Raw genomic sequence first — 13,329 nt, 5'->3', positions numbered from 1 at the left:
TGAATCTTTTTACGAGACTAGCTGAAACTGGGATCTCAAATTGTCTCTGACCTTTTATAAGACAGTTTATCTTCAAATAAATTTATTTTGCAATAATGCACATAGCTGAGCTTCTCTGCCTTCCGGGGGTCACCCCACTCAGAGTTGTCAGACACTACAGCTCAGGTGGTCACCAGTGAGTGCTGGGGCAGGGAAGACCTGTGGGGAGAGCTGGGCAGCTGGGCTTGCTCACAGAAAGAAGCAGCCAGCCCTGGGCTCCAGTCCTGGAGGCCGAGCACCGCCCAAGCCTTCCAGGAGTAGAGACAGCCATGCTTGACCTACACTGTGTACCCAGTAAAACTATTCTTCTAGAACCTGGGAGTCACACAGACTCGAGGTTTCAATCCATAGACCAATGAAAGAGCTACTAAAGATCAACAAGAAAAATTTAGAAACAGTGCAGGGCATATCTGAAATACTGAAAAAATAATTTGTACTTAATTATTTGGATCCAGTATTTTGAAAAGGAACCAGACACCCAGTGAACTCTCCCCTTTCTGCCACAAACACATATAAATAGGAAAAAAGGTCTAAACACATAGCTACATCCAAATAAGCCAACATCCTTAGATGAAAAACATGTCTTTCTAAAAGAAGCAGAAGGGGGCTTCCCTGGTGGTGCAGTGGTTGAGAATCCGCCTGCAGATGCAGGAGACACGGGTTCGTGCCCTGGTCCGGGAAGATCCCACATGCCGTGGAGCAACTAAGCCCGTGAGCCATAGCCGCTGAGCCTGCGCGTCCGGAGCCTGTGCTCCGCAATGGGAGAGGCCACAACAGTGAGAGGCCCGCATACCGCAAAAAAATAAAAAATAAAAAAAAAAAAGAAGCAGAAGGGGGTACCCCAGGTAATGAAGGGGACGTGGCCTGCAGTGGCGCCAGGCCAGAGCCACATGGCTGCATGGGCACTTCCTATCTGAAGCCGAGGGCCTGCCTGCCTGTGGCTGAGACTGGAGCAAGGTCCTGGGTGATGGCCACGCTCAGAACCCACTAGGAGACAGAGCCTTCACCCTTTTCACTCTCCATGGGACTGCCTAGAGGCCACCTGCATTCCCCACCACACTGGAGAAGTCCCTCATAGCTGATGCCCTCTTTGCAGACCTGAGCACAAGCAGCACCCTCAAAGAGTAACCTGGAAGATGAGCTATCTCATTAACAATATTGAAAAATATATATATTGAAAATACCGATTCTTAAAGAAGCAAGAACCGTAACAAATCCAGGCAACACAGCGGTGTTTGCTGTGACAAGCACTGCTCTGAGCTTTTTACACACACGCGCGCGCACACACACACACACACACACACACACACAGACACACAGGTTTACGTTAACTCTTCCCACACCTTTGATGAATGCAACTACTATTTTCCTTTTCCGGAAGGGGAGCCTGAGGCATAGACAAGCTGAGAGACTTGCCCTGAAAGAAAGACCAAGCCTGAACATAGCCAAGCCAGCATTCCAGCTCCAGCTCTTACCTGCTTCATTCAACCAGAATGTTGTTAACCAATAAGAAGTCAGAAATGAAAAAGTAACTGAGATAAGAATCCCAATAGACAAATTCAAAAGTAAACAAGACCAAGCTGGGGAAATCTCCAAAGGGAGTTGGCCGGGGAATGTGGCTCTCGATGCTGCATGGTACACATGGTGGGGTCCCAGGAGCAGAAGGCAGTAAGAAGCGGACATTTGGAGAAATCACGACTGCTTTCCCCAGCACTCTCCAGAACATGGGCATCAGCCGGGTCTCCACCTCTCTGCCCCTTTCTGGATTCTTGGCCCTGGTGCCCCTCAGGTCCCAACCTCTGGCCCTGGAGGGGCAGGAGTAGAAAGGATTCCAAGAGTGTCTGGGCCACAGTAAACTCATTTACAGTCTTTATTGTAAAGAAGCTGCAGTTGGAACATGGGACACTGAAAATACACAATCACGGATTGTTCTTTCAGAAGAGGGAGGGAGACACCCATATATACAAAAATTGTCAACATGTTCACTTAAATATCCACAAATAATTGGTCTATGCTACAATGTACAGGGTTGTCACTCAACTGCAACTCCAGAGGGAGGCATCTGTCTGTAAAAATGTAATGTGGCAACCGCATTTGGTATTGACTTAATGTGAAAAGCCAGCTTTGAGCAATGCATGAGTACTCAGCTATGCAAAGGGACCCCAACCTTGGGCTGGGCCTTAAAATGGGGTGCAGCGTGGGGAGCTGAGGGACTAGTCCAGGGAGCCGAGGTAAAGGGGTTTGCAGGGAATGGCTGTCTCCACGGCACGGTGGGAAGGTGAAGCCTTTAGGCCTCTCTCCTCGTGAGGCGCGTGTCCTGCTGGGCACCCAGGTGTCTGGAGCCTCCTTTGGGCAAGGTCTTACTGAAGGGCTGAGAGAGGGCTGATGCCTAGGCCTACAGCCATGTTGTGCTTTCCTGGCCAGAGCTGCCCGCACCCCAGCAAGGGCCTGGGCCAAGGCAGGTAAGGGCTGGAGCTGGGGCCACAGAAAAGAGGGGCTACTTGTGGGGAACTACGAGGTGAAACCTGAAGACTTGACCACAATCACAACATCCACAGGGCTGGGCTACTCTAGTGAGCCTGTGAGAGGAAATGGAGGGAGGCTCCAGACAGAGCACGTGGCCCTACAGGGTGAACCACCAGGACAGAGAAAGGACCACCACTACCCACAGGGACAGGGGATGGGGAACAGTGGCCACGGGGTGAGGGTGGTGTCCCTTCCGCCAGTCACCCCCAGTCCAGGGCAGCCCCTGCACCTGGCTATGGAGGGCAGCTGGACCCCTGACCCCAGAGTGTACAGGTGAGCCCTGCCTGGCTGGCTCATGAGGGGAATGGCCCGCTGCCTAGGCTGGTCCACTGGAGGCTGAAGGACACGTGCCCAGGGCTGTGCTGTTCTCTCCTCAGGACCTCTGGCCCTGGGCTGGGGACTAAAGGGACCAGAGAAACTTGGGGGGCACAGCCCAGGCCCACTGGAGGCTACCCTCTCTTGGCCCCAGATGGCCCACAGAAACCGCACGTTGCTGCTGGGCCAGGAGGACCTGAGGGAGGTCCCAGGAAGCCTTGGATCCTGCATTGCTGGGGCAGCCTTTGTGCCTTGGTCTGGGCCTGCTGGCCACTAGTAGGCAGGAACCTGGTACCCTTTGGGGCTGGTGTCCAGAGTCTCGGTGAAGGGCGGGCTCTGGTAGGTCTCGGTGCCCTCCACACCGCTGCCCACTGGATAGCCTGGGTAGGTCTGGCCCGACCCAGCACCCAGCTGTTCGGTGGCAAAGAGCGACATGTCGGTGCCCAGACGGAACCGCTGCAGGGCCTTCACGGTAAGCGCCGCCTGAGGGGGAGTCCGGGGTCAGCCAGGGCCGACCCTGCCCCGACCCTTACCTGGTCCCAGTCCCTGCCGGCCGCACTCACCCAGCTGAGGATGGAGAAGAAGCTGAAGGCGATGGCGGCCCGCGCCGCGTCTCCCGCCCGCGTCGTGCCCGGCCCGGGCGCCGTGCGCTGCCACTGGTTGGTGAGGAAACAAAAGCCCACGAACCACAGGAAGGACCAGAGCCCTGCGGGCAGGCGGGCGGGCGGGTCAAGGGATGCTGCAGCGAGGCGCCCGGCCCAACCCTGCCGGGAAGGAGAATCCGCAGACCGAGTACCCGACCCGTCCCGCCCCGCCCGGACCTGTCCCCCCCGCCCCAGTCGGCTGAGAATCTACGCGCTCCCTCTGATCCCGCGCCGAAGCCCGCCCTCCCGACTCCGCCCAACCGAGAAGGCCAGCGAGCTCCCCCAGGCCCCGCCCCTCACGGCCCCGCCCACCTGAGAAGCCCAGGTCGAGCAGCACGGCGCGGCGACGGTCGCGGACGCTGCTGATCTGCTGGAAGCGCACGTCGAGCAGCAGGAACGCGGTGCAGGCGAGGAAGGCCCCAAGGCCGAGCGCGATGCCAAAGCGGCAGGCACCCGCGTTGCCGTTGAAGACGCAGCGCAGCTCCGGGCCGCTGTCGGCGTTCACGTAGCCCTCGTTGACTATGGGCCCGAAGACGGCGATGGAGAACACCTGTGGGCGGCGGGAGCGCTCAGGGCGCTGCAATGGCCCCTTCCTGGTCGAGGCCCGAGGTCTCCTAGCCCACCGTGAGTGCCCATGCCCTCGGGAGTGTCCCTGCGTTCCCCTGCAGCACAGGATCTATCTCTGGGTGGGGGTCTTCGGGGACCTCCTCCCTTAATATCTACCTCAAGTTTAGTAAGTATGGACAAAACATACCATTTAGTGAGCATCAACTGTGCCCAGGCACTGTGCTTAAAATGGCTACATGTGTTTGCTCATGGAATCCTCCCAAACAACCACAAGAGTGCCACTGCTCTTATCCTCTTTGTAGATGGGGAAATCGGGGCTCCAACAAGTGAAGTGCCTTGTGGAGGGTTGCATGGTTGGTAAGAGCCAGGGCTGACATTCACGCTAGGTCCTCTGTACCTTGTGGAGCCCGTAGTGTCCCCCATGGCCCACTCCAGAGTGTGGGAACAGGAGCTTTCACCTGGACCAGTGATCCCCAGGCTTGAGTCAGCAGGGCTAGGGGAAGTAGATGTGGAGTCAGGCGAGAAGGGCGGGAGCATGGCGGGCGGGGGTGGGCAGCAGAAGGACAGCTGCACAGAGCTGTCAGCCAGGACCTGAGTGGAACCCACCTTCAGCATTTGGGAGCTGTGCAGCCTCGTTTCCTAGCATGCCAAATGTAGCAGGTACAACTCTTGGGGTGCTGGGGACAGGAATAATGCCCACCCAGCGTCCTGCACTTTGTGAGCACTTCAGGGATGATGGCCCCACATGACTGTGGCTAATTAACACCATCCATAAGTGCTTGGGCTTAAAAGGCGACACCGCTGACCTCTGGGGTTCAGTCAAACCTCAGTGCCCTGTGCCCACGAGGGCTGGAAGGCAAAGGAGTGGACCACAGTCCTTTTAAACCAGAAGCTGCTCTTTGAGCTCTGGGCAGCCCTATATTTCTAAAAAAAAGACCTCTAATTTCAACTTCATTTCTCTCCTTTCCAGCCCAGCTCCTAGAGACTTAGTCAAGAGTGAAACCAAGGTGCAAGATACGGACACGTACCCACAGATTGGTCCACAAGTCAGGTCAGAGCTGGGACCAGAACGTAGGGTCCCTATTTCCTGGTCTGGCCAGAGTCACTCCACCCAAGGGCCCCTGCCCCATCCTGGGCACTGCCCTCCTGGAACACAGGTGAGTACATGCCACCACCAGCAACCACCAGGTGGACAAAACCCAGAACTCAGCATTCCACCTTCCATCTCTCCTGACTGGAGGGACGGGAAGGAGGAGCAGGCCACTGGGCCTAAGGTTGCCCCAGTAGGCTAGGCTGCTTCTAAATCTGCCCCTCCCAAACCACCTCCAGGAAGCCTTCCCAGTGTAGAGCCCCTTCCAGCTGCCCCACTCAGAGGAATCCCAGAGCACACCCCCCAACTCACAGTTGCAACTGGGGGGCCTGGGAATGGCCAGCTCCCTTCGAAGGAGCCGGGAGGATGTGCGTGCAGAAGTAGGGGGGAGCCTCTGCCTGATTCTCTTGGCTCCGGTAACCCTTACTCGTGCTGAGGCTGAGCGCCTAAGCCCCTCCGCGAATCCCGCCCCCACCCCTGTGCCCGCTTCCAGGGTGTAAGCACAGGAAAAACTGAGCTAGGGCTGAGGAAGGGGATTGAGTTAGACATAAGGAAGAATTGGGAAGTGGGTGCGGCGGGCGGTGACCTCTCAAGGTACCCGGCTGTCGCCGCCGGCCCCTCCCCCGCCCGCAGGTGGGCGCGCCCTGCCCGGTGACGTCACCCCAACCTGCGGCCGGCGGGGGAGGGGCCGGCAAGGATGAGGATGGGGGCGAGGGGCAGGTGATAGGGATGAGGAAGGCGAGGCGAAGTGGGACGGGGTATCGGGGCGGGACTTGGGCCGGGGCCACTCACCCAGGACGCGATCCGCAGCAGGGTCTGGGGCCGCCGCGCGAAGCTCACAGGGTCCAGGGCGGCCCCTGCGCGTCCCGCGCCGAACGAGGCTCCCTCCATGGCCAGCCCGGTCGGGCCGCGTGCCCCCGGCGCCCTCTGTCCTGTCCGTCGGGCTGACCCCGCCCGAGGCCGCCCGGGGCTGCTGCCGATGCTGCCAGTGCTGCTGCTGCCGTCGCCGCCTTCCGGGAGTGCGCGCCGGCCGCGGCGGGGGCGCGCGGGGCGGGACCGAGCCTACACCCCTCCCTCTGGTCCACGCGCGCAGGGCTGGAGCCCTCACCTCCCTCCACCTTGTCCACCTTCCACTCTACCCTACCCACTCTCACCGCAGGACCAGGGTCCGAGATGGAGACCATCCGCCAGGTCCCCATCAGGAGGCGAGGTCAAGAGGCTGAGTCCCCCACGTCCACTAACAAGTAATCAGGAGTCAGCAGGGCAGGTGGACACTGGGCTCAGCCTTTGCCGTAGCCACGTGGGTGGACAGACCTACATGACCCCACTGCTCTGTACAGGACCCTTTCCTGAGTGCCTAAGGAGGTAACAGGTCCAAGGGCTCCAGCATCTCCCCCAGCCCTCAGGGAAAGGGAACCCAGCTTCCTGCCTCTGGTCCCCATAGACTAGAGGGAGGTTACTGGGGCCTTTCCCATGACTTCCCACTGCACCCTAGCTTCTCCTTCAGATCCTGTCCTCCCTAACAGGGAGAATGGCCTCTGCCCTCAGGGGCACTTATCCAGGCAGGCAGAGCCCAGAGGCCTACATGGGTGGGAGTTGGGGCATCTCTGCTCTTTTCCTGTGGCTGGATGTTGTCATTCCGAGGGTGCTCACTGAGCCCTGCACACTCCTGGGTCTCCCCAGCTGACTTTCAGCTGTCATTTTGTTTGTTTGTTTGTTTTGCGGTACGCGGGCCTCTCACTGTTTTGGCCTCTTCCGTTGCAGAGCACAGGCTCCGGACACACAGCCTCAGCGGCCGTGGCTCGCGGACCCAGCCGCTCCGCGGCATGTGGGATCTTCCCGGACCGGGGCGCAAACCCGTGTCCCCTGCATCAGCAGGCGGACTCTCAACAGCTGTGCCACCAGGGAAGCCCCAGCTGACATATTTAGTTTTGGGCCGAGGAGTGGGGAGAAGCATCAGAGATGGGGAGTTTGTAAGAGCGGGTACCTAGCTTCCCAGCACCCCCGCTGGGTCTTTTCCACAGATGGCCCAGCTCCAGGTTAGACAAGGTCCCTTCCTGCATGTTCCTTCCAGGCCAGCCTGGCAGGGGGCCAGATGACTCCTGTTTCTGTCTAGGACATTGAGGAAAGTCTGCATTTGTTGAGCATTTACAGTGCCAGGTGTTTCACCACGACCTGTGGAGGCAGGGGCTGTTTTACTGCCATTCTTCATATGGTAAATAGGCAAGTGGGAATTCCCTGGTGGTCCAGTGGTTAGGACTCACGCTTTCACTGCGGAGGGCCCGGGTTTGATCCGTGGTCAGGTAACTAGGATCCTGCAAGCTGCACAGTTGCCCAAATTAAAAAAAAAAAAAAAAGGCTCCCCTGTGGCACAATGGTTAAGAATCTGCCTGCCAATGCAGGGGTCATGGGTTCGAGCCCTGGTCTGGGAAGATCCCACATGCCGCAGAGCAACTAAGCCCGTGCACCACAACTACTGAGCCTGTGCTCTAGAGCCTGCGAGCCACAACTACTGAAGCCCGCGTGCCTAGAGCCCATGCTCCGCAACGAGAAGCCACTGCAATGAGAAGCCCACACACTGCAATGAAGAATAGCCCCTGCTCACCACAACTAAAGAAAGCCCACATGCAACAACGAGGACCCAACGCAGCCAAAAATAAATAAATAAATAAATTTAAACAAACAAACAAAAGGCAGACTGGTTGAGTTCCTTCATCACACGTAGAAAGTGAAGAGCTGAGATTCAAATCCAGGTCCCTACTGTACCAGGGCAGGTGTGGCCAGAAGTGCCACCCACTAGTTGACTCCATGACACTGTGCATCCAATCCTATTACCTCTCCCCTGTCAGTGAGTTTCCTCTGTCTCATGCATCATTCATTTCCCCCTTTTACTTGATCATTTACATCAGTGCCTAAACCTGCTCCATTCCTGAGCCCACTTCCCCTCCAGCTGTCACTGCTCCCTTTAGTCCCAGGGCAATGCAGGCACTGCCATCCTGTCCCCATCCTCCTAGGAACACTTCTGATGTCACCCTCTCCTCGTGTTCCTCCTACTTCATGGGCCCTTTCTTATTATCTCTTTCTGGTTTCCTCCTCTTGTTCCATCTGTGACCTTTGAGCCTTAGGGGTCCCAGGGCGCGGTCCTGGGGCTCTTCTCCCTGCTCTGTGCTCACTGCCTTGGTCACCATGCTAACAGCTTGAGCCAGAATTTTCCCTTGAACTAGAGTCCCACTCATCTTAGCCTGGATACCCTGGAAAACAGAATCTGTGGCAAAGTTAAAGTTTTATTGGGAGGTGAAACTTTGGGGGGTGAAACTTTGGGGAAACCAGAGTTAGGGAAGAAGGAAAGTGAGGCAGGGAAGGAGGGAAAGCAAACATGGAAGGCGTGCTCCTGAGCTGACCACTGCTTTGCTGGCTCCCAGCGCACAGGTGACTTGAGAAAGGCCAGAGACAAGCCCTGTGCTGGGGACGTCCATTTGTAGGAGGAAAGAGCAGTGACTTTTCTGTTGGTTGCTCCCTGCCTCCTATTTCTTTATGTCACCTGGCCCCTTGGGCAGCCCCTGAGGAAGCCAGCATCCCAGTGGGGTAAAGATGCCGAGGAGGCTGTGCCAAAGGTTGGCCCTTGCCCAGGGAGGAGCCGAGACACCATGGGGAGAGTTGAGAGCTGTACGACCACAGGGGTACGGTGCACTGTTGCTGGGCCATTCCAGCTGGGGGCCAATGCCTGGGAGCAGGTGTAGCTGAGAGGATATGTGAAGGCCCAAAAGCTGGGTCCAGGTCACCCCCAAACCTGCTCCACTCACAGCCTTTGCATTTCACTGATACACTGGGCAACTCCCTCCTTCCAGTGGCCAGAACCCCACAGCCACCTTGGGATACACCTTCAGAGTGTATCCGGTGAGGCCTCCCACTCACCCTGGGGCGAGCTTCCCTCTCGGCTGCCACAGGGGTGCCTGACCCCCTCCTCTCGCCCACGCCTGCCTCATTCCAGCTCAACAGCCAGAGGGACCTTTCAAAAGTCACATTTTGGGGCTTCCCTGGTGGCACAGTGGTTGAGAATATGCCTGCCAATGCAGGGGACGTGGGTTCGAGCCCTGGTCTGGGAAGATCCCACATGCCGCGGAGCAACTGGGCCCGTGAGCCACAACTACTGAGCTTGCGCGTCTGGAGCCTGTGCTCTGCAACAAGAGGCTGCGATAGTGAGAGGCCTGCACACTGCAATGAAGAGTGGCCCCCGCTTGCCACAACTAGAGAAAGCCCTCACACAGAAACGAAGACCTAACACAGCCATAAATAAATAATTATTTTTAAAATCACATTTTGCCATTCCTCTGCTCCAAACCCTCCACTATGTTCCATGGGAGCTGGGTGTTAAAACCACATCCTTGCTGGGGCCTTGACGACCTCCTGTCATGTGACCTCCCCTCACCTCTCTGATCCTCCCTTGGCTCCAGCAACTCAGCTTCCTTGGTATTCCTGGAACATCCCGGCCCACCCTTGCCTTGGAACTGCTCCCTCTTCCTAAGGAGCCAGAACCCAGATAGGAGGAAGCAGGAGACCACAGAGGGACGAGGGCAGGCCCTGTCCATCGTTGCAAATCCCAGCACAAAACACACTGAGGCCAGGTCTTCAGTCACTTCTCCAGCATTTTATTTTTGGTCTCAAGCTCCACGGAGCCTCCTCTGACAGGCCAGGGACGGCTCTGCGAGGCCATGTGCCAGACAGAAGGCACACAGCAGAGCTCAGCCCCCAGGCCTCTTTCCTGAAGTGCAAATGGCACACAGCCTCTGGGGCTACCGTCCCTGTTGTACCCCTAGCTGTCCCTAGCTACAAGGTGGGGAGACAGTGGCCTGGCCTGGAGGGGCGAGACAGGGCAGCCCAGCCAGGCCTGTCACCTTCCTGTGCAGGGAAGTAGGCAGCAGGGTGTCAAGTGGGCGGGAGGCCGAATCCTGAGGAAAGGACAGCCTAGGCTGCTCCTGCCTCCTTCACCTGCAGCACCACGGGATGTGGGTTGAGTAGGAGGCCATCGGGGTGCCTGCAACGGATACCTCCACTTACACTCCGAACCTGAGAGGGAAAGGGCTCCACGAGTAGTGTCTGGGGACCACCCAACTGAGACAAGGCAGGCTCTGGCTCTGACTTGCAATTTAATAAGCCCCACCCTCTCTGGCCAGGCCGCCCACAGGCTCTGGCTGCCCTCTAGTCACAGGAGCCATCCTTCCAACCGTCGCGCCAGCGCTCGTCCACCAGTGAGCAGTTGAAATCCGGCTTGCCTAGCTTGTGGTTCACCTCGTTGTGCAGGCGGCACAGCCACTGGGTGAAGCAGGCCCGAGTGCGAGTGTCTGGCTGGTTCCTGCATATCCTGCGTGGGGGGGCAGCACATGGAGAAGAAGGGCAGGCAGTGCTCCCACTGTCCCTGTCCCACCAGCTCCTTGCCTGCTCAATTCAGGGAGGAGAGCTGGGGCACTGCTGTGAACTACACCGAGAAGTGTCCTCATGCTCTGAATTCCCAGAAGGGGGCAGACCCTGCAGCAGCAAGGCCTGGTGGACTTGTAGGCATGCTCAAACCCTCACCTCGGGAGCTTTGCAAACCCTGTCAAGAGCCCTGGGCAAGACACTGAGGCAGAGGCCTCAACTGTACAACCTGATAACAATCAGGAATCCTCACCCAGCGTCCCTGGTCCCAGGCAGTGTGTGGAAGGGGTGGAGTTGGCATAAAGGCAAAACTGAAAACCAGATCTGTTTCTTAGCACCTGTGGCCCTGCTGCGTCAGCTCAGCAAGAAACCTTGTTCTAAATGCCCAGGCTTCAAACGGCAAGGGCTGCCCTGCCCCCCACATCCAGCCCAGAAACGCCATGGGTGCAAAACAACAGTTCTTGGGCTCCCCAATGAAGAAAAGGGGGCTCCTGGAAGCAACAGGAGTGAGTTCCCAAGGTCTTGAAATTGGCAGTCCTGCTCCAGAAGTTAGGCAAAATGGAGTTCTCCGAAACCTGCCAGAGCCTCCATCAGTGTTAAGCAAGGGATCTCATGAGGGAAGCCCTCCCCGGGAGCCTTGTGGCTGCAGAAGGAAGCAGTACCCAGCAGCAGCGCCAGACAGCTTGGCCTTTGAGAAAGAAGATGGCTCAGATGATCCAATCCCTTCTCTGTTGGTGGTCCCTGCTCTCGGCAACCCTCTGCCACCTCTGCATCTTATTTCTCTAGGCTCCCCTTTATAACATCAGCCAGGGGCCCCAGGCTCAGGCTCCACGTGGGATGCTCTGCTGCCTGCAGACTGTGCAGACACAACTTACCTTTTCCTTATGTCTTCAGCACACTCCTCACACGGGTAAAACTTGGAAAATAAATGTATGAACTGAGCCATATCTTGCTGCTGTTCTGGGGTGGGCAGGTCGGGATAGTAGGCCGCCAGGGTGTGGAGGACAGCCCAGCTGTGGCGGCCCAGTTCCTCGCGATCCGGAGGACAATCTTCCCTAAGCTTGCTGTCCCGCTGCGGAAGGAGGCCGACCAAGGGTCAGTTCGGTTTTCCCCAACCAGAAACCTACAAAGCTCCCCTTTTTCCCCCACCAGCCGGAGGCCCACTGACTGGAGACAGAAGTCCTGAGGCCGATCCAGCCCACATGTGGCTAAGAGCCGAAAGGCCAGGGCTACCTTGGGGGCAAAATTTAGGAACGGCCAAACACTGGGGGCAAAGTCTCTCAGGCTTAGGGCCTGTGGGAACGCTCGGCCTGGGCCCTGGGAAGTCTGCCCTGGGTGCTTGAGAACAAGGTGTGGGGGCTGGGGCTAGGAGTCAGCAGGGCTCGCGGGGCTCTGAGGGGGTGGCGGCCCCCTGCATCCGCACCTTCTGCTGTGTCCGCATCCACGACTTGAAGTCCACGCAGGCCCGACAGGGCCGCCTCCGGGAGGCGTCCTCGGCGACCTGAGAATCGGAGGCCGGCGCCTGGGATGGCATCCGGGCCGAAGCGGCGGAATCTCTCCGCCCCGCACCCCGGCCGCGCGCGTCCGTCACCAGGTCGTCCGTCACCTCGGAGCGCGCGCCGCCGGGCAGAAAGGAGAAGAGGCTCCCACCGCCGAAACTCCCCCGCTCGCCCGGCGCAGCCATGTTGCCCGCGCAATGCCTGCCGGGCCAGGTCGGCCTCCAGGCCAGCGCGCGCGCCGCCGCCAGGGCTCAGCCACAGGAGCCGGGCGCGCGCGCCGGGCCTAAGCCGGGGCCGGGGGTGGGGGCGGGGCCCGGGGCGGTGTCCGGCATGGAGGCGGGACTGGGTGCCTTGGTCCGCTCCCAGGAAGCGGCAGAGCCAGAGACAAGGGTCCGGGTAAGGACGCGCCAGAGGCCCGGGCTAGGGTGTGCGCGGAACCGGAGGCCCGAGTCCTGGCCGCGCCCCTGGGCCTCGTTCCACGGCCCGTGCCCGACCTGAGTCGTCCGTGGTTGCGCTCCCGCCTCCTCCAATAGAAGAGCAGCGTGTTGTGGAAGACGCGCCCTGGCCGTGCCGCGACCTCGGGCTGCGGCCTCGGCCACGTCCGTGTTGCGGCCCGCGATGCCCCCATTGCTCCGCTCTGACCGTCCCACGTGCCCGCGGCTTGGCTCTGTGCCCTCAGTTGGGAGAGCGCCCAGCTGGGCAGTGAGCGCACAGAGGGTGTGCTGTTGGTGCCGGGGGTCCAGAGGATCCACGTTGGCGACCGGCGCCACAGCAACGGGCGCCTGGCAACGCGGGGCGGGGCCGTGCCTGCAAAGGAGGAGGTGCGTCTCTGGGCTCCCGCGAGAACCAAGCAGCCCCTCTCTCCCCCGCCACCGACCCCGAATCCTACAGCCTACTTGAAGAGGTTAAACTCACGTCGGGAGTGGCCTCAGGGATACCTCTGCTTCCATATGTACATTAATTCATAATGCAAATATTTGTTTAGTGCCTAATCTGTTCTAAGCACTGTTCTAGGCACTGGTCAATGCAAGGAGCAAGGTTCGTCCGTCCTTGACCTCCTCAGCTCATAGTCCAGTGGTCAAGACGGAAAAAACAAAACCAAACAAACAAAAAGAGTCACACTAATAAATGTTCAGGTACAAACTGTGATGGGGGCCATGAACAGGGCGTGGTAAATCTGGGAGGCCTCCTTGAGGAGGTGACCCTTAGACAGTGGCCTGAAGGATGAGGAACC

General features: G+C 58.5%; 2 protein-coding genes across 2 annotated transcripts; both read right to left on the bottom strand.

Moving 5' to 3' along the window:
• Nucleotides 1–1,886: 1,886 nt before the first annotated feature.
• Nucleotides 1,887–6,212, bottom strand: SYNGR3 (synaptogyrin 3). Its single transcript, XM_059038270.2, has 4 exons — nt 5,974–6,212; nt 3,837–4,074; nt 3,444–3,586; nt 1,887–3,363 (listed from the first exon to the last, which is right to left on the bottom strand). Exons 1-4 carry the CDS (start codon nt 6,070–6,072, stop codon nt 3,154–3,156), a joined length of 690 nt encoding a protein of 229 aa, XP_058894253.1. The 5' UTR covers nt 6,073–6,212; the 3' UTR covers nt 1,887–3,153.
• Nucleotides 6,213–9,809: 3,597 nt separating this feature from the next.
• Nucleotides 9,810–12,811, bottom strand: GFER (growth factor, augmenter of liver regeneration). The gene is made up of 3 exons (XM_059038271.2): nt 12,020–12,811; nt 11,472–11,668; nt 9,810–10,543 (listed from the first exon to the last, which is right to left on the bottom strand). The coding sequence occupies exons 1-3, from the start codon at nt 12,278–12,280 to the stop codon at nt 10,381–10,383; spliced, it is 621 nt and encodes a 206-aa protein (XP_058894254.1). The 5' UTR covers nt 12,281–12,811; the 3' UTR covers nt 9,810–10,380.
• Nucleotides 12,812–13,329: the final 518 nt, after the last annotated feature.

Source organism: Kogia breviceps, chromosome 14, assembly GCF_026419965.1.
Source record: "Kogia breviceps isolate mKogBre1 chromosome 14, mKogBre1 haplotype 1, whole genome shotgun sequence".
NCBI classification, from domain to species: Eukaryota; Metazoa; Chordata; class Mammalia; order Artiodactyla; family Physeteridae; genus Kogia; species Kogia breviceps.
Note: the sequence above shows the minus strand (reverse complement) of the source record. Positions and strands in the feature narration are given on the sequence as shown.